This window comes from Schistocerca cancellata, chromosome 1 (assembly GCF_023864275.1).
Source record: "Schistocerca cancellata isolate TAMUIC-IGC-003103 chromosome 1, iqSchCanc2.1, whole genome shotgun sequence".
NCBI lineage: Eukaryota > Metazoa > Arthropoda > Insecta > Orthoptera > Acrididae > Schistocerca > Schistocerca cancellata.
Genome location: NC_064626.1, coordinates 742,374,858 through 742,400,420, shown reverse-complemented (window position 1 = coordinate 742,400,420; position 25,563 = coordinate 742,374,858). Strand labels below are relative to the sequence as shown.

Here is a 25,563-nt window from a genome sequence, read left to right as displayed (position 1 = left end):
CCGTGTGTGTGTGTGTGTGTGTGTGTGTGTGTGTGTGTGTGTGTCTCGCTAGCTGTAAGCAGTCACGTTGTATTGCTGGCGCAGTGTGACGTAATGTGGTGTGACGTGTGTTGCAGCGCCGCACAACCACCTGGTGCTGAGCAACAGGTCGCATGCGTTGCTGCGGCTGCACCGGCTGCCCGAGGCGCTGGCCGATGCAGACGCCGTCGTCCGGCTGCGGCCGTCCTGGCCCAAGGTAGGCGCAACCGCCCAGCTGCTGACGCCACCTCCTTCCACCGTCCAACCTCCACGAGTCCCAACCTATCCTTCAGCCCACTCCGCCTCGAATGAAGAAGCGAAGTACCGGGTGATCAAAAAGTCAGTATAAATTTGAAAACTTAATAAACCACGGAATAATGTAGATAGAGAGGTAAAAATTGACACACATGCTTGGAATGACAAGGGGTTTTATTAGAACAGGATGGCGCACCACCCCGTATTGCTAGACGCGTGAAAGATCTCTTGCGCGCGTCGTTTGGTGATGATCGTGTGCTCAGCCGCCACTTTCGTCATGATTGGCCTCCCAGGTCCCCAGACCTCAGTCCGTGCGATTATTGGCTTTGGGGTTACCTGAAGTCGCAAGTGTATCGTGATCGACCGACATCTCTAGGGATGCTGAAAGACAACATCCGACGCCAGTGCCTCACCATAACTCCGGACATGCTTTACAGTGCTGTTCACAACATTATCCCTCGACTACAGCTATTGTTGAGGAATGATGGTGGACATGTTGAGCATTTCCTGTAAAGATCATCATCTTTGCTTTGTCTTACTTTGTTATGCTAATTATTGCTATTCTGATCAGATGAATCTGTCGGACATTTTTTTGAACGTTTGTATTTTTTTGGTTCTAATAAAACCCCATGTCATTCCAAGCATGTGTGTCAATTTGTACCTCTCTATCTACACTATTCCGTGATTTCTTCAGTTTTCAAATTTATACTGACTTTTTGATCACCCGGTACATGACGCACTGAACATGTATTCGGGAGGACTCCGTTTCATATCCCACTCTGGCGCTTTCCGTGGCCTCCATGAATCACGTTCGGAAAATTTATATTTACTTTACTTTATTTTCATTGCACAGGACCACTGTAACGTTTCTACAACACTAGGAAACTTGACGCAATGTTTTGATTAATAATTACATATGGTGGATAATAATTAAATACAGTAAATAGTAGCAGTGATCGTTAGAGATAGATTGCCTCGTTTTTGCAGGTAATCTGGCACTTTTCTCTAGTGACATCACAGCAGCCCAGAAACGGATTTCACTCTTAATGGGCTTTCATATGCTCTTTGTTTATTGCGCAATACCAAGGGTAGCCCACTGATTAAAGTAGAGATAAGGGAAGTGGAAATAAGGGGTAAATTCATAAAATAAGGGACCTAAAATTGACTACTAGTACAGAATAACAAATGGTAAATAATCGTATTGAATCATTATTCTCTATAAAAAAACTATATCACTACGTTAACAACACAAGTTACAAACATTCCTGTAAATACAAAGACAAGAAAGAAAACCACACCAGAAGAAAGGTTCAATACATGACAGGAAACACAACGATTTAAAACTTTATCTTTTAATTATTGATGCATATCTGGTGTTTGGCAATAGATCGTGCCTCTTTATATAGAAGTGTGTCACTTTTTACAAATGAGAGAAATTCCTCACAACTACATTCAAAATTTAAACTAATCTAAAGTTCTGCTTTTATTAAGTCTACACTACTTTATTATCCATTAACGAAAATTAAATACACGAATCGCTGAATACTTCCGTAACTATTTTCACGTTGCAATTCTTGTTACTATAGCTGAGTTTATGTTTTATTTCGTGATACACAAATGCCACTTCTCCTGTAGTTGCGCTGCATAATTCTTTTTGTAATAGGCCGCTGAAGAAGCCGGATAGCCTGTTTGCCTGCTTGACTTTCCTTTCCTTCTCTCTGTGACATACCAAGAGATAAAAATAACTGATCAGTCACTGCTGCGTTTCCTAGATTACGAAATTAATAACGCAAAATAAATAACGACATTATAGCCTATATTTCACACTCCTTACGCAACATTTTGGAATGTTGAAGACAGTCCGTCTTGCCACAAAGTGCAATACTAAAATTCTTCTTGCAGAAAGAGCAATGTGCTTTATGACGCTTATTCTTTACATGTGCTATCTACGGATATATTTCCTCCCAATTAGTGCGATACACATACAACTTTTTTATTTTCTTGGTGAATTTTTTTCTCCACTGTACTCACCAACATCATTCATCTTGAACTCATTACAAAATATTTCAATGCCTCACTGGTATCTGTTGTCCTCTCAGAACACAACTACAGTGATTAGCGATCATGAAAAAGGAACACCTTGTCACCCATGCAACACCGAACGAAAGTCATACTGGCGAGCCTAAATCCACCGATAGGACCGGGCATGAAAACAAAGGAAAGAAAGTGATAAAGAGCATGAAAGCAATAAGCATCTAATTTAAAAGAATGAATGGCGGGAACTCTGAAAATATGGGATACAGCTTGAAAAATACGGGACCCGGTTTTTCGTCCAAATAAAATGTAAATACTGGATTTCCCGGTAAATACGAGGTAATTGGTAACCCTAGCAAAACCGAGTATTGCGCAGTGATGTTGAGCGTCTGAGAATAGTGTTGACAGTTTGTGCAGAGTGAAGAAAACTTCGGAGGTTTAAAAATATTGACACGTCTGCAATACATTGTACCTTGCACGGGCGGCATTGCGCAACACGCGACAGTTCCTGCCGAGAGCAATCGAGACTCTTGTTTCAAACGAATTTCCGCAAAGAACTGAAAAACGTAAGTGACAAAAGATTAGAAGTGGGCTGAAAGATGTACGGGGGGATGGGGGGGGGGGGGTGGACAAAGATATGGAAATACAAAATAAAACACATTACCAAGCCTAATACAGTGTAGGAAAACCGCCGGATTTCTCGGAATGGATAACTACAGATCCTGTATGGTTTTCAAAGGAATCTTATACCATTCTTCCTGCAAAATAGTGGCGGGTTCTGTTAACGATGATGGAGGTGGATAGGGACCACACGGGCTCAATTATGTATTGAGATCTGGTGAGTGTGGTGGCCAGGGTAGAAGTAATAATTCGTCCTCGCGTTCAGAAAATCAGTCCTGGAAGATGCGAGCTGCATGAACAGAGGCTCCGTCCTCTTAAAACACAGCACCGCCATTAGGGAAAAAACATTGTACCGTGGCGTGGACCAGATCATCCAAAATGGTCTCAGTCTTTGGCAGAAGTGCGGCAATGCGAACAGAGGATATGGCTGCCCAGATCAGCACCGAACCGCGCCATGTTTCACTTGTGTGACGTAAACTCGTCCGGAAGTTGGGAGCAGTGTGAAACATGACTCATGCGATCGAATGACTTTCTTCCATTACTCTATAGTCCAGGTTTTATCGCTTCGGCGTCACGTTTTCCTGTTACGGGTTGTTGCGTCAGTGATGAGTGGTTTTAGAATTCCAGCTTGCCGTACAATTCCCAGCATGCGGAGTTCCCGTTGCGTTGTGTTAGCACTGAGAAGGTTCGCGAGTGCGACGTTCAGTTCCGCAGCGACTTTTGCAGCTGTCGTCATCTTACTTTTTGTCACAATTCACTTCAGTGAACGTCCGCCATGATCACTCGCCGCACAGTTTTATTCACGTTGCGACTTGGCGGACGACATTTTACCGCTTTCCCTGTGTGCGGTATAAATCTTCTACATACTGCCTCCTGAAACACCATACACTTTGTATACCTTGATTATGGCAGCACCCACGCTATGAATGCCAAGATTATGCCCATGTTCTGATTCACTCAGCTTAGACATAATGCAGAATACTCTTTTGACCACGACTGGCACTTGCACCGTATTGAAGACATTGCCAGGTGTCAGCATTTATGCGCCGGCCGAAGTGGCCGTGCGGTTAAAGGCGCTTCAGTCTGGAACCGCAAGACCGCTACGGTCGCAGGTTCGAATCCTGCCTCGGGCATGGATGTTTGTGATGTCCTTAGGTTAGTTAGGTTTAACTAGTTCTAAGTTCTAGGGGACTAATGACCTCAGCAGTTGAGTCCCATAGTGCTCAGAGCCATTTGAAGCCATCAGCATTTATGTTCAGGCGTGCAGTTCTCACGGTGTTTCCGAAGGTTTGTCTACCCCCTCCACCCCCCCCCTCCCCCACCGTATTTGAAATGCAGTTCTTGGTTGATCAGGAAATTCCAGAGGCTCAAAGGAAACGGAAGATAATGGTGTCACAACTGTAAACAGAAATGTTTATTTTACTTGCAGAATTTCTCAAAGTTGGCAAATAAGATAGGGTCAGCCAGCCAGTGGGCATACATCTTTATATTTCTGGTTTCAAATGTCACAGTACAATTATAACATGATGTACGTTATCAGTGAGCCTAACCGTCACTTGCAATTGTTACCGTACAGAAATGCATGGAAACTGAACGTGTACACGATATATTATACAATTCGCTTCTTTAATTTGTAATTAATTGTTGTTGTGGTTTACGAATCTGTGCTGCCATGAAAGAGCCCCTGATTCATTGAAATGTTCTAGGGAAGGTTCTCAGATCTGTCTTCTCCCGTTCTGCATAATATCCGCTTGTGTTTTGTAAGGCGACCAACTCACGAAGAGAGCACGGCAAGTGCCTTCCCAAAAACCTTGCTCAGTGAAAGAGTTGAACTATTTACTCGCTAAAAAGCACATAAAGTGGCTTGAAAATATTGACGGTCGTTTTCTCAGAAATAGTCGAGTATCTACTGATAAGCCGAAACACGTGTTCGCTTCTTTTGACTCCTCTTCCACTGAGCGAAGTTTCTGGGAAATCAAGTTATGGCACTAGCCGTGTTCTCCTCGTCGGTCGCAGTACATATTCACATTGACGAGTGTCGATATGGCCACTATCAAGACATATATAAGTGACGCGCCGGGGACATAAAAATTGCGCAGTAGTGTTGCGTCGTTTTTGGCTTTGCACTTTCGCGCAATATATTGACGTACACTACTGGTCATTAAAATTGCTACACCAAGAAGAAATGCAGAGGGTAAACGGGTATTCATTGGACAAATATATTGTACTAGAACTGACATGTGATAACATTTTCACGCAATTTGGGTACATAGATCCTGAGATATCAGTAACCAGAAAAACAACCTCTGGCCGTAATAAGGGTCTTGATACGCCTGGGCATTGAGTCAAACAGAGCTTGGATGGCGCGTACAGGTACAGCTGCCCATGCAGCTTCAACACGATACCACAGTTCATCAAGAGTAGTGACTGGCGTATTGTGACGAGCCAGTTGCTCGGACACCATTGACCGGACGTTTTCAGTTGGTGAGAGGTCTGTAGAATGTTCTGGCCAGGGCAGCAGTCGAACATTTTCTGTATCCAGAAAGGCCCATACAGGACCTGCAACATGCGGTCGTGCATTATCCTGCTGAAATGTAGGGTTTCGCAGGGATCGAATGAAGGGCAGAGCCACGGGACGTAACACATCTGAAATGTAACGTCCACTGTTCAAAGTGCCGTCAATGCGAACAAGAGGTGAGCGAGACGTGTTACCAATGGCATCCCACACCATCACGTCGGGTGATACGTCAGTATGACGATGACGAATACACTCTTCCAATGTGCGCTCACCGCGATGTCGCCAAACACGGATGTGACCATCATGATGCTGTAATGAGAACCTGGATTCATCCGAAAAAATGCCGTTTTGCCACTCGTGCACCCAGGTTCGTCGCTGAGTACACCACAGCAGGAGTTCCGGTCTGTGATGCAACGTCAAGGGTAACCGCAGCCATGGTCTCCGAGCTGATAGTCCATGCTGCTGCAAACGTCGTCGAACTGTTCGTGCAGATGGTTTTTGTCTTGCAAACGTCCCCATCTGTTGACTCAGGGATCGAGACGTGGCTGCACAATCCGTTACAGACATGCGCATAAATGCCTGTCATCTCGACTGCTAGTGATACGAGGCCGTTGGGATCCAGCACGGCGTCCCGTATTACCCTCCTGAACCCACCGATTCCATATTCTGCTAACAGTCATTGGATCTCGACCAACGCGAACAGCAATGTCGCGATACGATAAACCGCAATCGCGATATGCTACAATCCGACCTTTATCAAAGTCGGAAACGTGATGGTACGCATTTCTCCTCCTTACACGAGGCATCACAACAACGTTTCACCAGGCAACACCGGTCACCTGCTGTTTGTGTACGAGAAATCGGTTGGAAACTTTCCTCATGTCAGCACGTTGTAGGTGTCGCCACCGGCGCCAACCTTGACTGAATGCTTTGAGAAGCTAATCATTTGCATATCACAGCATCTTCTTCCTGTCGGTTAAATTTCACGTCTGTAGCACGTCATCTTCGTGGTATAGCAATTTTAATGGCCAGTAGTGTATTATTATTGCTTCAATAATGCTGAGTGCGTGAGGGCTACATTTAGAATAAATTGTAGAGAAAGTAGATTTGCAGAGTTCGTTCTAAAGGAAAGAATGTATTACGTGCAGCAAACAACCACACAAATACAAGGAAACAAAGTATGTGTAGACTAAAGCTTCGTCGTGTTGGAGGGGTTGCCTGTGCTGACGAGAACGCCTCTGGGTTTCGCAGGGCCACTACCGGCGGGGCGCGGCGCTGTCGGCGCTGGGCCGGCACGAGGAGGCGCTGCTGTCGCTGTGCGCATGCGCGGCGCTGGAGGGCAGCGCGGCCGGCGTCCGGCGGGAGGCGACGCGGTCGCTCGGCTACGTTCTGTTGCTGTCAGCCGCGCACGCGCACTCGCCCCACTTTCCGCTGGGGTACGTCTCACCCGCAGTTTATTTTTTTATTTGGCTTCTCAGTAAGCGCTAATATAGCCATCCGCATACTTATATTAGAATCAGCTTAACGAGGGTTATTCCGAAAGGAAGGTCCAGTTTCTCACAAAACATAAACCATCGCAAATTTTTTTCCTTTTTAATTCCTTTCCTGTTTCCCTATTTTCTACACAGTTTCCATATTTGTTTAAACATTTATTTCGTAACGTTCTACAAGCATTTGTATCTCTAAATCATAGACGTCTGCCACCTGTGAGGATAACCAGTCTGTAGCTGCTCCTTTCAATTCGTCATCTGTTGCGAAGTGCTTGCCACCGGAAAACTTCTTTAGGTAGCGGAACAAGTGGAAAAATCTCTCTGGACTGTACGGTGGCGATGTCACTTTATTCTGTATTGCACGTCTAGGTTTGATCAGGGTAGCACAGTAGGCGGCTGCATTTATTGTTATCCCATGCCTCATAAACTCGATTAACAAGACCATATGTCTATCCCAAAACACGATTGCCGTAATTTGTGTGTTGAGACTGGCTGCTTGGCCTTGAAATTGAGTAGTGATGTCGCGCGATAACGCCCCCGGTAGCTGAGTGGCGCCGGCACGGTAGCTCAGCGTGTTCGGTCAGAGGGTTAGCTGCCCTCTGTAATAAAACAAACTGAGTTAATCGATCAACAACGAACTTAAACGGATGTCTTACGAGGTCCGCCCCGAGGAGATGCAACGAACAAAAGCGAACAAAATGAAAAAAAAAAAAAAAAAAAAACTAGTCAGTGCGACGGACTGTCAATCCTAAGGGTTCGATTCTCGGCTGGGTCGGAGATTTTCTCCGCTCAGGGACTGGGTGTTGTGTTGTACTAATCATCATCATTTCATCCCCATCTCCGCGCAAGTCGCCGAAGTGGCGACAAATCGAAAGACTTGCACCAGACGAGCGGTCTATCCGACGGGAGGCCCTCGCCACGCGCCATTATTTTTATTATTCCATTGACCGAGGTTTAGACCGTGGGATCATGTGAGAAACGTACGTCTCGCCCTTATGACATTGTGTTCTAAAAATTGATCACCTTCCTTATGATATCGGTCCAAAAAATCAAGAGCACAAGCCATTCTTGCCATCTTATGTTCCTCAGTACGCAGCCTGGGAACCCAATGCAGATAGTTCGCTAAACTGCAACTTTTCAGAGACAATTATGGGTAGAGTTGTTCTATCCACATTCGGAAATTGTGAATCGCTGGTCTTTGTGAATCTTCTCCTCCACGGCTTGAGCCAAAACTTCTGAAATCACCGATGGTCAACCTGATCGCGGTGCATTCCATCCGTACTTGAAAGTTCTCACCCACGTACGCGCTTTGCTATCAGCTCATCGCATTGGGGCCATAAACATCAATTACCTGTCGATGAATTTCCGCTGTTGCAACGTTCCTTTCCGTCAAAAACCGAATCACTGACAATATTTAAGTCGCCGAGTTGATCAGTTGTTTTAAACATTTTGAATTGACACTGTAAATAGCGCACCGCAACAATACCAATGAAAATGGCATCATTTGATGAGCAAGTCATGCCGGAAGTCTAGTGCGCATGTGCTTTTCAGTGTTGGCACGACTGTTGATTAGCTACAGCGATTCGGACCTTACTTTCCGAATAACTTTCTTAAATTACAAACTGATCTGCCATCCAATTGAAAACGTATATAACAGGTGCTGTAGTATGCGAGAGGTTGTAACAATGTACTGAAATGCAGGAGGATCAGCAACGAATTGACGCATGGTGCAGGAAATGGCAATTGAATCTCAATGTAGACAAGTGTAATGTGCTGTGAATACATAGAAAGAAAGATCCTTTATCATTTAGCTAAAATATAGCAGGTCAGCATCTGAAAGCAGTTAATTCCATAAATTATCTCGGAGTAGGCATTAGGAGTGATTTAAAATAGAATGATCATATATAGTTGATCGTCAGTAAAGCAGATGCCAGACTGAGATTCATTGGAAGAATCCTAAGGAAATGCAATCCGAAAACAAAGGAAGTAGGTTACAGTACACTTGTTCGCCCACTGCTTGAATATTGCTCACCAATGTGGGATCCGTACCAGATAGGGTTGATAGAAGAGATAGAGAAGACCAACGGAGAGCAGCACGCTTAGTTACAGGATCATTTAGTAATCGCGAAAGCGTTACGAAGATGATAGATAATCTCCAGTGGAAGACTCTGCAGCAGAGACGCTCAGTAGCTCGGTACAGGCTTTTGTTGAAGTTTCGAGAACATACACCGAGGAGTTAAGCAGTATATTGCTCCCTCATACGTATATCTTTCGAAGAGACCACGACGATAAAATCAGAGAGATTAGAGCCCACACAGAGGCATACCGACAATCTTTCTTTCCACGAACAATAAGAGACTGGAATAAAAGGGAGAACTGATAGTTGTACTCAAAGTACCCTCCGTCACACACCATCAGGTGGCTTGCGGAGTATGGAAGTAGATGTAGATATTTCAGTCGCCGAGTTGATAAGTTGCTTTAAACATTTTGAATTGACACTGTAAACAGCGCACCGCAACAGTACCAATGCAAATGGCATCATTTGATGAGCAAGTCATGCCGGAAGTCAAGTGCGCATGTGCTTTTCAGTGTTCGCACGACTGTTGATTAGTTACAGCAATTCGGACCTTACTTTCCGAATAACCTCGTAAATTACAAACTGATCTGCCATTCAACTGAAAACGCATATAACAGGTGGTGGACTCTCAATTCCTTTTAAGTAAAGCAGCACAGTTTCAGCAGTCAGCAGAATGCATCATGTTATGAAGAGACGTTGTACTAGCGGTAGTAATTTGTAGTATCATAATTGTTCAGATAGCCAAAGATTATGTGGTTGGATAGTCATCATCAGTGTTGTATAATGGGGATGCCACCAAGCCAATGCAATGTAGATGTTTATCCCCCCCCCCCCCCCACACACACACACACACACACACACACACACAGAGATATATATATATATATATATATATATATATATATATATATATATACCTAAAAACAAAGATGATGTGACTTACCAAATGAAAGTGCTGGCAGGTCGACAGACACACAAACTAACACAAACATACACACAAAATTCAAGCTTTCGCAACAAACTGTTGCCTCATCAGGAAAGAGGGAAGGAGAGGGAAAGACGAAAGGATGTGGGTTTTAAGGGAGAGGGTAAGGAGTCATTCCAGTCCCTGGAGCGGAAAGACTTACCTCAGGGGGAAAAAAGGATGGGTATACACTCGCACACACACACATATCCATCCACACATATACAGACACAAGTAGACATATTTAAAGACAAAGTTTGTGTTAGTTTGTGTGTCTGTCGACCTGCCAGCACTTTCATTTGGTAAGTCACATCATCTTTGTTTTTAGGTATATTTTTCCTTCGTGGAATGTTTCCTTCTATTATAACTCCATTTTTCTAGTTGCCAATGAAAAACATTTGATTACCACAGGAGGTAGTAAGGGTGTGAAAGGAGGAACTGTTTCCACGTATCCCACACCAGCTACAGCAGGCAATTTTCTGAGATGCATACAGTAGTCTCCATTTCTACGTGGAATAACTGTCGGGTACTGACGAATATTCTATTTGTGTTGCTGCTGGTGGAGGCAGGAGCACAGTGTATGCTATACGGTCGCCTCTCACCACAGGGGCTTCCCAGTCCGACAGCTGAAGATGGAGGGCAGCCTGCAGGCACGGTGCCAGGCACAGCCGCGGCGCACGGCGCAGACCCACCAGCACCCGGCCTCCTCGGACTGCGAGGACTCCTCCTCTGGGGAGGAAGATGACTCTTGCCAGGTATGCTACTACTGACACTGTTAACCACTTGCACTGACCCTCAAAGCAAACAGCTTGCTAAAGTCTGAGTCAGAAAAGTGTCTCTTCTTCTCCCCCCCCCCACCCTCCCTCCTGCCCACCACCCCACCACCTGCCTATCCAGCGATCCAGATTGAGGTTTTCCAAGGATTCCCTTAATCACTTAAGGAAAATACAGGGATGTTTTCTTTGAAAAGGAGATGGCCAATTTCCTTCCCCATTTCAGCCAGTGCTTCATCTCTACTAACCTCATCGTCGATGGGACACTAAGGGATAATTTTTCTCCATTCCTTCCCTTCTTCGTACTTCTGAAGTTGTCCGCAGTTAAATATCGTACTGTCTGTCTGACTGACAAAGCACACTATTAATAAGATTCAAATATTGAAAATCAAGAAAACTGCATACATACATTTCATGAACAAGTGTACAACTATTTGTAATTTATCTCCATAAACTGTCTCACAACCAGGACACCCGCAACTTTAAACCACCACGTATCCTCCCCTTCCTTTTCTAAAATTTTGTTTCAATTCGTCAGTCTCTGTGGAACCACATGAGCTAAAGTTACTTGTTCAAGCACCGAGTTACTAGATAATTCACAGACAGCTAATAATAAAATTTAAAGAAAGCATTTTTCACCATAGATCTTTCAATTTTCCAAAAAGATTTCAGACTTGGTCTGTAGCATGAATGACTAAAATTTCCCAACAGAAGTTGCAGAAGTTTCCATGTTTCACCAACATCATAAGTTCTGCCACTCTCATGGGGAGTGCCATGCTAAAGGATGGCACACTATATTGAATTTCTTAGCAGTTTGATTGGATTTTCATGCATGGTGGCATATTGAGAAGGGAACAATAAATCTTGTATGTCTATCATGGAGGTAACATTACATGACTTCCTCAGTTGAAGATTTAATGGACTGGCGAGCGTTCTGATGTTCTTCACAATGGACGTGCTTTCTCCCAGTATTGAAATTTCAAACTGTTGTACAGCAGATATCTTTATTTTTTATTTGTATAGTTTTTTTCTTATTTCAAATTCAAATCACAAATTTATTTTCACTCATTTCCCATACAGAGAACTGCCGTATTCAACCAGTATGACGCCTAGTAATTGTTAAAACTGCCATTGCCATACTTAATGAGATCGTGCACTACTTTCCAGATGTGTCTCATGTAATGCATTATTTTTGAGTTTTTCAACTAAGAAGAACTACTTATTCAGTATAAAGTCCTTACCGTATTTAAAATAACAATAGATACTGTCCTATTACTACTCTTCTAAAAGTCAAAATTGTTTTTGTTTGCAGCCTGCACAACAGTTCTCTTCTGGCACTATGGTATTCTTGCAAGAAAACAGCATTGTAAATAAACTAACTCATAAGGTCTTCAATCAAATCGAGAAACTGAAACGTAAGTTTAGAACATTTTTCTTCTCTAGTAGGATATTTTGCATTAAAGAAGGAATGTTGCACACAATGAAGTTTATTAAATATTTGGATGCCTTACATGTGAACTATCAAATTCAAGTAATTAACTTACTGTTTATACTTAAAGCAAGTGCATCATTTATGAAGTACCAACATGAATAATGGTAAATGTAAGGCAAAGACAAATTAAAAACTGTATAAAGAAAGATCAGTTGCATTATTTGTAGATTGTATTCAAAACATTTTTGGTATTCAAAACATTTTTGTTACTCGCTGTCTCATCTGCATCATTTAAGTTGTCTCCAATCATAACTATAAACTTTTCTCAAGCCAAGATCTTATATCTAATTCAAGATATGGTCGGAGGTCTTGTTTTCAGTAATCAGTTGTGCAGACGACAGTATGTAGATTGTCATAACATTGTAAACTGTCTGATGATATAACATGAATGGGAGTAGTGTCTGGTACATTTTTACTACAACAAATGTAATCTACTGTGTGACAACAGTGATGAATCATGGATTTTTAATGTTTTCAGGTTCTGAAGTGCGTGGCAGTGCAGACCTCAGTGTGGACCAGCAGTTGGTGGAACCGGCCGAATTTGAATGTGTGCTCTGCTGCCGGATTCTGTGGCAACCTGTTACCACACCATGTGGCCACACATACTGTTGGATGTGTCTGGACAGGTGTCTGGACTATAGCTGTGCATGCCCACTCTGTATGACATCGCTCACTGATGTGAGTACCTCATACTGAGGGTGTAATGGGATTAGTGCAATGCTCGGAACAGTCTTAATAATTGTAGTTTTGGGACACCATAAAACTAATAACAGTAGTATCACATTATTATGACTTACATACCTTTGATATTAGATTAGATTAGATTAGATTTACTTTCATTCCAATTGATCCGTAGTGAGGAGGTCCTCCAGGATGTGGAACATGTCAGAAAAACAACAATACATGACAAATATTTACAACCAAAACAAATAAACTAATGTACCATTCCACAGGTCCCAAGTGGAATGATCGTCATTTTTTAATGAACACTAAGAGTCATTTTACAAATACTAATGCACTGAATTTAAAATAAAAAAGTTTTTTATTTATTTATAAGGTAATAAACATGTAATACAACTACTGTAATACTTATTTACAATGGACACATTACTGCACTGAAATGGTGCAGAGCACACACACACACACACACACACACACACACACACAAATTTTCAGTGAACACATTACTGCACTGAAATTGTGCAGAAGTTATGTTGTACTTATATACAAATCAGTTGGTTTTACTAAGAAATTCATCAATGGAGTAGAAGGAGTTGGCCACCAATAAATCCTTTAGGCTTCTCTTAAACTGAATTTCATTGGTTGTTAAGCTTTTTATGGCTGCTGGCAAGTTATTGAAAATGTGTGTTCCTGAATAATGCACACCTTTTTGTACAAGACTAAGTGACTTTAAATCCTTGTGAAGATTATTCTTATTTCTAGTATTGATTCCATGAATTGAGCTGTTGGTTTGAAAAAGTGATATATTTTTAATGACAAATTTCATTAAGGAATAAATATATTGGGAAGCTGTAGTTAGTATCCCTAGTTCCCTAAACAAGCTTCTGCAGGATGTTCTTGAGTTCACACCACATATAATTCTTACTGCACGTTTTTGTGCCCGGAAAACTTTAACTTGGCTTGATGAATTACCCCAAAAAATAATCCCATATGACATTATGGAATGAAAGTAAGCATAGTATGCCAGCTTTTTCATTTTTATATCCCCTATGTCTGACAAAATTCGCATTGCAAACAGAGATTTGTTAAGACACTTCAGTAGTTCTGTGGTGTGCTCCTCCCAGTTGAATTTATTATCAAGCTGTATATGGTTCTTGTAATACACGACTGTGTCGGTGCATATTGTGCCATAGGGAGGAAGTGCATGGCAGTCATTGCTATTGTAAGTAAAAGGTGGAGTTGGTACCACTGCAAACAGTCAATACAGTACACAAATTGCAAATCGTAGTTCACCATTTACATGAGATGGGAAAGGGAGCAGTTACAAAGGTGTAAGTCTGCTGGGAGGAAATGGGATAGTTGTACCAAAGTGTTGCAGCTAACCATCAATACTGTAGCACTGGATTCTGGAACTTTACTTCATTGAACATGAGCAAGTGTGTCATTGTTGGTTAGCAGCTAAAGAGAAGGTTAAGCAAACAATGCTTAATACTGAACTACAGTCTCACAGTTGAGCCTTCTCTGTGACTTTTTAAGGTTCTTTTCCATGTGAGTGATAGTCTAGGCGACAAGAAAGATAATGATGTCAACTGAGAAAGCAATGAGTTGAGCAATTTAACATTTATGACTAAATCTAAGAGGATAGTTAAATATTAAATAAAAACTTTTAACTTAAGTATGAAAACATTGTAGTAAACACAAAAGAAACCATTGAAGAATAAACTTAAGAACAATAAGTTTAGTTTTCTGATATTTGGTATATTCCTTAAAATAACGGCATTAGAAAATGGGTGGTTTCTGTGTAAGTTAGCTATTTTAGTATACCGTTTATCACATTTCTTTAACAGCGTACGAACTACTGTTAGCTCACCAGGAGCTATTGATAGAGTAAGGATAATATGGAAAATATATAGATAAAATAAGTAACATATTCAAAATATTGTTTTTGTGGTTTCACTGTCTTATTGTAAGGTGTCAGAAAAGAACTAACTGTCAACAATAACTATTGTTTCCATATTTACAGTATTTGGCAACAAGTCCACGCAGTATCACGGAATTTGTCGAGTGTGCTCTACGTCTTCTGCTGCCTGCTGAGTATGCAGCACGGCAGGCTCTTCATCGCCAGGAGTTGGTTGGAGGAGGACCCCATGTGCCTGTTTTTGTGTGCACTACAGCATTTCCGTGTGTGCCGTGCCCTCTGTATGTGTACGAACCACGATATCGTGTGATGGTGCGACGTTGTGTCGATTCAGGATCGCGGCAGTTTGGTATTGCAGCTTGTCTTCACAAAGATGCAGGCAGAGATAGGTAAGCTGATAGCCTTTTCTGTGTTTTTATGAGTGTGTACATCAAAATTTTAGAGCATGAACACGTGAATCTCTGTTAACAATGTTTCAGTTCTTATATTTTTGCTTGATTCAGTATGTTATAAGAAAATGTTTATTTATTTGTTTTCCTTGTGTAATGAAAATTTTCAGTAAATTTTGAGCTTCACTAAGCTCACAATTATCTGTATCTCTTTTAGGTATGCAGAATATGGCACAATGTTAGAAATTAGAGACTGGATTCTCCTTAAGGATGGATGCTCCATCTTGACAACTGTTGGTATGCGTCGCTTTCGTGTGTTGGCCCGAGGAGAGCGTGATGGTTATGATACTGCACAAGTAGAGTTTCTACGAGACCAGCCTGTGATGCCAGAACATCTTGGCAGTAAGTTTTTATTTTATTTAGTTATTTATATTTCTTGTTGCGTTTGTAATGATATCCGACAGCAACTTCTTCATTTTGGCTACTATACAATAGCGCCCTCTAGGCAGACATTGAATATCAGCATACACAAAAATTTTGGAAGTTGCATGTCTTTTGACAGCAGCATTTTATAGATTTTGCAACACAGGGAGCTTTTCTAAAGCATAATGAAGGAAAATCAGATAGAAGGAAATCTGTGAATGCAGCACTAAGTGTTAATACAGCTATTACACCCATAGAAAACCAAAGAAAACACAAAACATAGAGGAGGAAATCTGGCTCACAAAAATAAAAGCCAACAGATAACATCTGAAAATGAAACAATTATGAAAAAGCCACTGTTTGCTAAGAGAGCAAACAGCAATCACAGCCAAAATTGACCTGGAAAAAATGTGAAAGAAATTTTGAACAGATACAGAATGGAAAGGAAGCTGATTCACTAAAGTAAGTGCACTCGGAGAGAAGAAAGATGATAGAAAAAAGCTGCAGTAGAAACTGAAAGCACAAACAGAAAATATGAAAAAAGAAAAAAAAAGTGTAAGATAATAAAGTTACCAAGGAAAGTTTTACACCTAATGAAGGAAGATGGGGAAAAACAAAGAAGCAGAATAATCAATAGTCAGTGTGCATAGATCTTAAATGGGGAAGTAATGCAAATCGGACACATTCCATTTATGAGTGATGAATCTCATTGTGTCAAATTATGTTAAACAATGCACACAATTGCACAACATGAAAGTTCAAGAATTGCAGGATGACATGCATCTTGCCACTGAGGTTGTAAACTAATAGATTTTATTATTTTAGTATAAAGCATTCCCACATCATACCAAAAGTTTCCAGTTCTTCTTTTCACATTTGTTGATTAGAATTTACAGCAAAAACATGAATATTTGACACTTACATTATTCGTATATGTTAATCAAGCTACAAAAAAGTTAAATTATTTGACAGGGTTGCAAGAACTGCATGAGCGAGTGCGTCAGAAAGGACAACAGTGGTTTGCAGCAATGCCACCCCAGGTGCAGGCAGAAATTATACGCACATTTGGTCACATGCCTGCTGTTGAGGAGGACTGGCCCACTCTAGCTGATGGACCTGCCTGGCCATGGTGGCTGCTAGCAATACTGCCATTAGGACAGCATCTGCAGGTTAGAAGAGGCACTTTTCATGTAAACAAAACAATCAGCTTTTTTATTTTATCATTATTATTATTATGATTATTTTGTGACAATATCTCATAAACTGCATTAGCTACATATGGTGTCTGTAAAAAAAATTAAATTCATTTAATATGTTGACCGGGGGACACAAAAGATTAAATATAAAAAAAACTGCAGCACAAAAATGTGAAATAATTTCATTTTTAAAGCTGTAAGTAAGCAAACTGGTGTCTGAAGCATAGAAATATTAACTTTTGAGGTCTTGCTCTTCTTCCAGTAAAAGCGCACACTTTCACATGCACAACCACATGGACACCCAAATGTACACTCCCATAGTGAGATTGATTTTAGCTTATTGATAATTGAAATAGTTGCCTGGGCTGATAGTGGTATTGGTGAGGGAGTAGTTAAGGATGCATGAGGCATGGAGGAGGTAGTGAGTAGAATGAAACAAGTCTTTTGACAGTGGTTGTACAACAAGACAAAAGGAGTTCAGATGGTAGGGCATTTGAGAGATATAGAGTGAGGGAGAAGGGGGAGTGGACAAAGGGAGGGATGGAAAAGGGAGAGGTAAGATAGAAGTGAAGAGGGTGACAGAGAGTGGAAGACAAATGGAGGCTGGTGGTGAGAGAGAGAATAAGGGGGGGGGGGGGGGGACGAGATTGGTGGCAGAAGGCAGTACACAATATGGATGGGGAAGGAGTGGTGGGGACAGAAGAGAGAACGGGGAAAGGTAAGGTGAGGTAGTGGGAAACAGCTTAGCAGAAATCAGAGATTTAGGCCAGGGGTCTCTGAAATTGCAGGATATGCTGGTGAGACTGAGACAATACCCTCTCCCCCGTGTAGTTAAGAGGAACTTTTGCTTGAAAGGAATATCCAAATGGCCCATGCAGTGAAGCAGCTGTTGAAGTAATTTACATTGTAGTGTGCAGCATATTCAGCAACTAGATGGTCAAGTTGGTGGTTCGCCATAGTTTTGCGGTGGCCATTCATGTGAGTTAGGCAGTTGGCTACTTGTCGTGGCCACACAGAATACTGTATAGTAATTGCTTCAAAGCTGATATATAATGTGGCTGCTTTCATACGTGACCCTGTCTTCTGTTAGGTAGGAAGTGCCCATGACTGGACTGCAGTAGAAGATGGTGGCTGGTTATATGAGACAGGTCTTGCATCTGGGCCAACCACAAGGGAATAACTGGTGGGATGATAGATTGAGAGCGGGTTTGGAATAGGGATAGACAGGGCTATTCTGTAGCTTAGATGCACAGTGGAACATTACTTTTGGTGATGTAGGTAGGATTTTGTTAAGGATATCCTTCACCTTAGGGCACGACGAGAGGTAATCAAAGCCCTAGTGAAAGATGTGGTTGACCTGGGTCAATGCTGTTAGGTGGCTCAATAACAGATTTAGTGGTGCCAGAAGAGGAGATGACACAGGAGTTTTGCTTATTGAGGAGCTGTTGCTTGTCACTAAAGGCTCTGGTAAGGTCATCAGTATATTTTGACAACTCCTGCTTTCCCCTGCAGATGCAGCATTCATGGTTGGCGAGGCTCGAAGGAAGAGACATTTTTTATATGGAATGGGTGACAGCTGTCAAAGTAAAGGTACTGTTGGTGGTTGGTGCACTTGATGTGAGCAGACATTTGTGGAGCCATATCAGAGTTGGAGATAGGCATCCAGGAAGGTTGCTCATTGAGCTGAGAAGGACCAGGTGAAGTGGGTATGGGAATAGCTGTTGAGGGTCTGGAGGAAAGAGCAAGATTGTCTGTGCGGAGTCCGTCATGAAAATGTCATCGATGAATTTGAACCAGACAAAGGGTTCTAGGTGTTGACTGGATAGTAAGGGTTCTCCCAGATAACGCATGAATACAGTAAGCTGGCATAGGGTGCTACCATGTGAGTACTCATGAAAATACCCAAGATATGTTTATAGATTTGGTCTTCAAAAGAGAGATAACTCTGGGTCAGGACATGGTTGGCTGGGAGGATCAGGAAGGGTGAGCTGGGTTTGGTATCAGGAGGACATTGGACATTCCACAGCCACAATGTATGGGGGGATGTGGGTGTACAAGGCTGTGGCGACCAAAGTGTGTAACAAGGAGTCCATTGGTAATGGGACAAGAGCTGTGGAAAGACAGTGAAGGAATTGTGGGATGGGAGGTTATGACAGTAGCTTGGATGTGTTGGTCAATAAAGGCTAAGGTCTGTTCTGTGGGAGCATTGGACCTAGCCACAATGGACAACCAGTAAGGAGACCTGTGAGGTCAGGGTTTTGGAGTTTGGAGAGTAGGTGAAAGGTAGAAGTGCTGGGGATTGCTGGAAGGAGGAGGCTGGTAGTCAGGTGTTAGGTTTTGAGATGGACCTTAGGCCTTGAGTAGCTGCTGAAGGTCTTGTTGGACTCCTGGCATTGGATCATGGTCACAAGGTTTGTATGTAAATATGTAAGGATGTTTCTGGAGACCCTCAGCCACATCACTTTGATTCATGAACACTCTGACAGAGCTTTTGTCAACAGGTAGGATGATGAGTCCTAGATTGGTTTTTAGGTTATGAATAGCTGTTCCATAGGAGTTATGTTGGACTCACTGGGAAGGGCTTTAGGAAAGGAAGGTGAGGCTAGGTCAGAAGTGAGAAATTTGTGAATGACTGCCATGGAAGGGGAGGAGGATTGTGGTTTGAAGGAAGTTGGCATTGTTTTAAACAAGGTTCTTTGTAGGTTTTTGATTGGCTGTTATCAATGAGGTGTGTGGTGAAGAAATGTGTCAACTGCAGAGAGTGAGTAAGGGAAAGAAGATTCTTTACAAGTGCAGCATGGCTGAATGACAATTTTGGGTTAAAAGCGATGACTCTAGAAAGCACTGAGACCTCTGCAGAGGTCAGAGTTTTGGCAGAAAGGTTGACAATGGTGTTACAGGATGGTTGTTCAGGAGCAGTATGTTTCATGTGGGGTGGAGGAAGTGTTGGGTGATGTGAAAGGCAGAGTGATTCAGCAAGGCTTGGTGGGGAACCTGTGAGGGATTGGTGGCTGGGGGGGGGGGGGGGGGGGGGGGACGGTTGATCATAAAAGTAGGTTACTACTTGGCTAAAGGCAGTTCCATGTGGGGATAATGCAGAAGTATAGCTGGGGCAGCTTACTTGTTTGGTGCTGGGAATGCTGTTCCAGCTATTGAGAACTGAAGTGATGGCATTGAGGTAGTTGTGTTCACAGAGTAAAAGGTTTATGGAAAAGGAGTAGAGGCTGTCAAGTATGGTTTGAGCTTGGTTTATGTGATTATGAAGGAGCAGATTAATGAGTGTGAGGGACTGATGGAATTGGAGAAGGTGAAGGTTCTTGCAGTAGAATGTGTGACAGACACAGGATGTGTAATTTGAGTTTTACTAAGGCAAAAGACAGTTCTTAGAGTTGCTGAAGGTAGAATGTGCAGGGATTCATGATTGGATGGCCTGCAGACAAAATGAGTGACTGAAAAAACTGTTTATGTAAAAGTTACAAACATAAGGGGTGTACAGAGCACTCAGACCACATATTAATAGTGTGTGCAGTTGGTGGTACAGGCAATGAATATTGCACTGATATACATTTGTTGGATAAATCCTTAAGTGCTATAGGTCTATCACCTGAGCAAGTAATCATTGTACCATCATATCCAGTTTATTTAATAGGGAAGAGATCTGACGATACATCTTATATGACCATTGGAATAGAACAGGCAGCATATGGCAGGGAATTATCCTTCTGAAACTGAATATTGCCTTCATGTCATTAGATTGGCAGAAAAATGGGTTATATTACATTCTGCACTTAATACAGTACTGTTCAATATTCTCTTCACAAATAACAAACACAAATATGAATTTTAACAGACAATGCTCCAGGCCATAATGACCAGAATTAGACATGTGTGTCAAAAGTGAATATAAGGTAACCTGCCACTATCATCCATTTATATGGAAGTGATTTTCACTTGCATGAAGACAGAAAATGTTCCTGTTGCTGATAGGTCTGTCAACTACGTCATAGCCAAAAACACACTATACAAATAAGAATGAGCTTTCATATTCAAAGTCTTGCATACTCTTTTTATTGTGTAGGTGTATTTGTGCCAGTGTGCCAGGTCTTATTATAAAATTCAGTAACTAACCAATATAAAAATTTTCCAGTATAAATCTGAAAAACAGATATCATGTTCTGTTGTAAAGTAGGAAAAATTCAAAAATGTCCAAACTTTGCTCCGAATGTTATTTACTTGGCTAATTCAACCACTGATTAATACCACATTTTCGATCCTACAGGTAGGTATCTTGTCAACAACAAGCCTCGAGAAGCGACTTCGGGCAATAGACAAGACACTGGACCAAGTGCAGCTGAGAATGGTGAATGTTGCAGGACCAAGTGCATCTCAGATATCAGCTGAAAGGATTCCTAATGGCAACCATCAACAACACTATAGTTATCAACAGCAGCAGCAGCAGCACCAATTGCAACAACAGCAGTTACAGCTTTTGCAGCAGCAGCAGCAGCAACAACAGCAGCAGCAACAACAACAACAACAACAGCAACAACAACATCAACATCAGCATCTACAGCAGCAGCAGTATCCACATCAGCGTCAGCAACTACACATTCAACAACAACCACAACAGCAATCAAACAGTGGACAATCACAACCACCTCACCCTATGTCAATGCCATCATCTGTATGGCAACCACAACCAATGGTGGTAGAGCCATCTTGACCCTGTGATGTTTTGCCACCACCCTCAGAGAACTGTATTCAGCACTTCAGTAATCTGTCCTAGTCTGTTGCACTTTCATGTGCAAGCTGTACAGACTGAACTATCTAAGCATCCCAAATTGCAAAAAAAAAAGAAAAAAAAAGATATTTAAGATGTTCTTCCCTTTATTCTGTGTGTGCGTTTTGTAAACATAAAAGTCTTATTCACAGTGTCCACTTTAAGAAATATATTTAAAGTAACTATGATAAACATTCCATTTTGTTTGGATGATGTACAGTATCAAAATTAATACTTCATCCCTAAATATTAGCTTAATGAAAACTAGATAACTTTATCACTTAAAAAAGATATTTCCAAAGATTGGTAGGGAGTATATTAGAAATTGTGAAATTATTTCAGACTTACTCCTGCAGTTTTCTACAGTATACCGACAGAGTAAGGTGACTATATTCATTTATAGGCTTCCTAAAGGCAAAGAAGAATAAAAAGGAATAAAAGATGTATTTTATATCAGTCTCCAGATACTGTGTTAGGTATTGTTCATCAGTCACAATTTCTCAGTGTGTTAGGTACAAACAAGAGAAGAGTAAGACATCTAATTTCTTGAATGAATCTATCTCTCTCTTTCAGTTTTTGGCAAAAGATTTTCATGGTTGTTCTTATTAACTTTTAAGGACTGTTAAGATAATCATTACAGAAGATAAACTTCACCTACTGTGAGGACCTGTTAGCCCTCCTATTTGCATGGCTTGTATATCAAAATCTTGACAACTTTTGACAACTACAGTGTCACTAAAAATCTGTTCTGTAGTCAAATTAGGTCTCCCCTGAGTTTTCACTAAGCATGATCTCTCTTACCTAACATGAAGTTATTATTTCCTTGCAAATTCCATTACATGTCATAGTTTTATGCCATTCATAAAGGTGCCTTTCTTATTGTGTTAAGTGTTTCTTGATTGTTTTACTAATTTTTTCATCACTTTATCTCCCATATGATTTTCTTTTGATATTATCTATACAGGTCTGACAAATTCAGTTATCTCACTCTACTTAATTTGCTTTTTGCTCTGTGTGTTTGCCATAAGCCTAATATGAATTTCACAAAATATCATTTGGAACTGAGTATTAAAGTATGTAACACTAAACGAACATATACAATAAAATATGAGTGGATTTATGCATTAAAATACTGTAAATTAATGCCATTTTACATTGCTTGAACATTCCTCTTATACTATTTTTCTGATTTTAATTAGTGTTAATTCTTAGCATGTTGAAAATTTCTTGGGTTATGGTATAATATTGTGTGTCAGTTTTCCTCAACTGAGTAAAAGGTCTTCTGCATCCTTAATTCACTGTCATACATAATCTTCTACTTGTAAATAGATGTGCTTGCATGTGAACAACTGACAACTCTCACTACAAACCACAAAAATAATCTATTTTCCACTTATAGCATATAATTGATTTGCACTAAATTTATAAGATGGAACTTGTTTCTGTCATTTACACAGGTCAAATAACTTCTATTTTGTATATTATTTTTCACTCAGGGTCATATTTCATATGGCAGCTCCTTGCTCTTGTGTAAATCAATTGAGAAGAGTATTTAAAAGCTGCAGTTATGAAATAATAATATCATTTCATATGCAGATTGAAGTGTTTTGCTCTTCAAATAATGAAATACCTAAATTATATCATTATTATACACAGGTTGGTTTTGGTAATGCTTTTGCTGTTTAATTGAAACAGCTTGCCTACAGTCATTGGATGCATTTGGTTTTGTCTTGTTCTTGATGACAATGTTGACTCATAGCAAAAACCATTAAAGATCTGAGTAATGGAAAACCAGAAAGTATTAAAACAGATGTCAGTAGAAATGAATATAAAACAATAAAGGAAAGGAGCTTACATGCAAGTGTGATTTATGATTTGTCAGTTTGCTCAACAGCACATTGACTGGCATAGTGAGTTGTTTTTAGGAATGTCTTTCTAAAAAATCATTCTTTTTTCTATAATACAAAGTGACAGTGCTCTTGAGAATAGAAAATCTAATGGTTAGCAAATACTCTTACTCCCAGGCATACATTATGGGATAATCAGGTCTTTGATACAAAATTTGCTTGTGCCAAAACTGAAACTAAATTCAGTGACAAAAATAAAACATAGTCAGAAAGAACATTTATAGTAACTAGTTATAAATGTAAGCAGGATAAAGCTACAAAGATTTTACTAATTAATGTTGTATACTTTGCAAAATGGAAGTGTTAAAGAATACAGAAACTGTTTCCTGTCAGTGTTAATTTGTGTAGAGATTTCCTATATCACATATTACAGAATAGACAGTAAGGGTATGAAAAGACTGATTAGATATAAGGTTATTTAATTATGAGAGATTACTACTGGTACTGTGAGACTTACTTAACTAACACTATTTTTCTGTGTGCAAGAAAATTGGCATACATATTACGTCAAAATAATTGGCTGACTGATCTTTGAAAAGAAGATGGAACTGCTAGTTTTCTGTAGTAAACTTTACAAGCATTTAGTCCAGTATGGAAATGGGTCTTTCATCATAATAAATTAAATACACCTGAAAATGCTATGCACATTGACATTGTTACCAAAATGAGGTACTGTAATGCTGGCAGAATGATTAGCTACATATGCATCATTGTTGCCATTTAAATGTAAGAGTCATATATTTTTTCACTTTTCTCGATAATGACATACTGGACAGATTATTATGCAGTTCTTAATACCTGCATTTTTTTAAATGTCCAGAGCCCTAAAATATGTAACTTGTATTTACACTGCTTTCCCATATTTTTAAACATTATTTATCTCTATGGGTTCTTCTATTGCCACATCTTCCAAATTCATTTCTTTAAATCCTTATACCCCTCTCCTCCACCCTTTTAAAGAAAACTGTCAAATTTATAACATACTATTACAATGTTTTTCATTTCTTTCTTTTGTATGGTTTGCCTTACAATTGTCACAGCAAAATATGTTGCAGAGTGTAAGATTCTGTCCTTCAAAAAAAGCTGCCCAGATCAGCCTAAGTATTCTAAAACCATGATATATTTGTATTATCACAGTGGCACAACATCAGTTGAGTGAATGATTTCATAGATATTCATTGACTCAATTGCCTTCATATTAAAGTATTTATATAGTTTGTTCATATGTAATTGTTTGTGTCTGTGGGTGTGAAAATGTATTTATATAACAACAAGTGAATGTTGAAACACACATTGTGATATTATTAGTAGGATTGTTAGTTTATTTATGTTAACTAATTAAACTGTGTTACAGATTACAAATTGGAAACTGTTTTTCATTGACAGAAACCTTATCATTTCCCCACACTCTAGTAAATTGTACCAGCTATGTTAACATTAATCAGAAGGAAAATTGTGTTTGATGCTGAAGTAGACTGGCAATGAATATTCACTAATTAAAAGCATATTTGTCTAATTTAAAGTATATCTTTAGTTGATTCAGTGTTACATTTAACATATGTGTTATATACATAAATGACAGATGCTTATAAGAAATACTAGGGCGATCCAAAGAACACAGTATCAAAACCACAAACTGACAGACAACATTGACTCATACTGAGAATATTACTTCCCACAATGATACTAATTAATTGCTTTAGTACCGTTGGTCACACTACTGTTAAGCAGTTAAATACATCTGCCATCTTCTACTATGCTCTTTGCCAATGCATAAATTTTAGATGGGGTATCAAATGCAGAGTAGTAGTAGTAGTAGTAGTAGTAGTAGAGAAAAAAAGCCATTTTATGAAGCGGGGCAGTGAGGATACACATTTATTTAAAGGATCAAGAAACAACATTAGAAAGGAAGCAAAATTAAGTTAAAAAAATTGAAGAGGAGAGCAGAGAGAGGTAGAAAATAAATAGAAAAAATGGAATGACAATTAAAGTGATTATTTATTTACTATTATGGTAACAGCTCACAA

The 25,563-nt window shown here is 40.3% G+C and overlaps 1 protein-coding gene across 1 annotated transcript in view; it reads left to right on the top strand.

Annotated features, from left to right (window-relative positions):
- The window catches only part of LOC126099814 (LON peptidase N-terminal domain and RING finger protein 3), a 186,371-nt gene extending 164,620 nt beyond the window's left edge, over nt 1–21,751 (top strand). Inside the window, exons 5-13 of the mRNA XM_049910609.1 lie at nt 117–235; nt 6,698–6,882; nt 10,585–10,732; nt 12,063–12,165; nt 12,721–12,920; nt 14,947–15,230; nt 15,448–15,632; nt 16,626–16,822; nt 21,129–21,751. Of these exons, the coding sequence (XP_049766566.1) occupies nt 117–235; nt 6,698–6,882; nt 10,585–10,732; nt 12,063–12,165; nt 12,721–12,920; nt 14,947–15,230; nt 15,448–15,632; nt 16,626–16,822; nt 21,129–21,572 (1,865 nt within the window). The 3' untranslated portion in view covers nt 21,573–21,751. The remainder of the gene's footprint in view (nt 1–116; nt 236–6,697; nt 6,883–10,584; nt 10,733–12,062; nt 12,166–12,720; nt 12,921–14,946; nt 15,231–15,447; nt 15,633–16,625; nt 16,823–21,128) is intronic.
- The last annotated feature ends 3,812 nt before the right edge of the window (nt 21,752–25,563 follow it).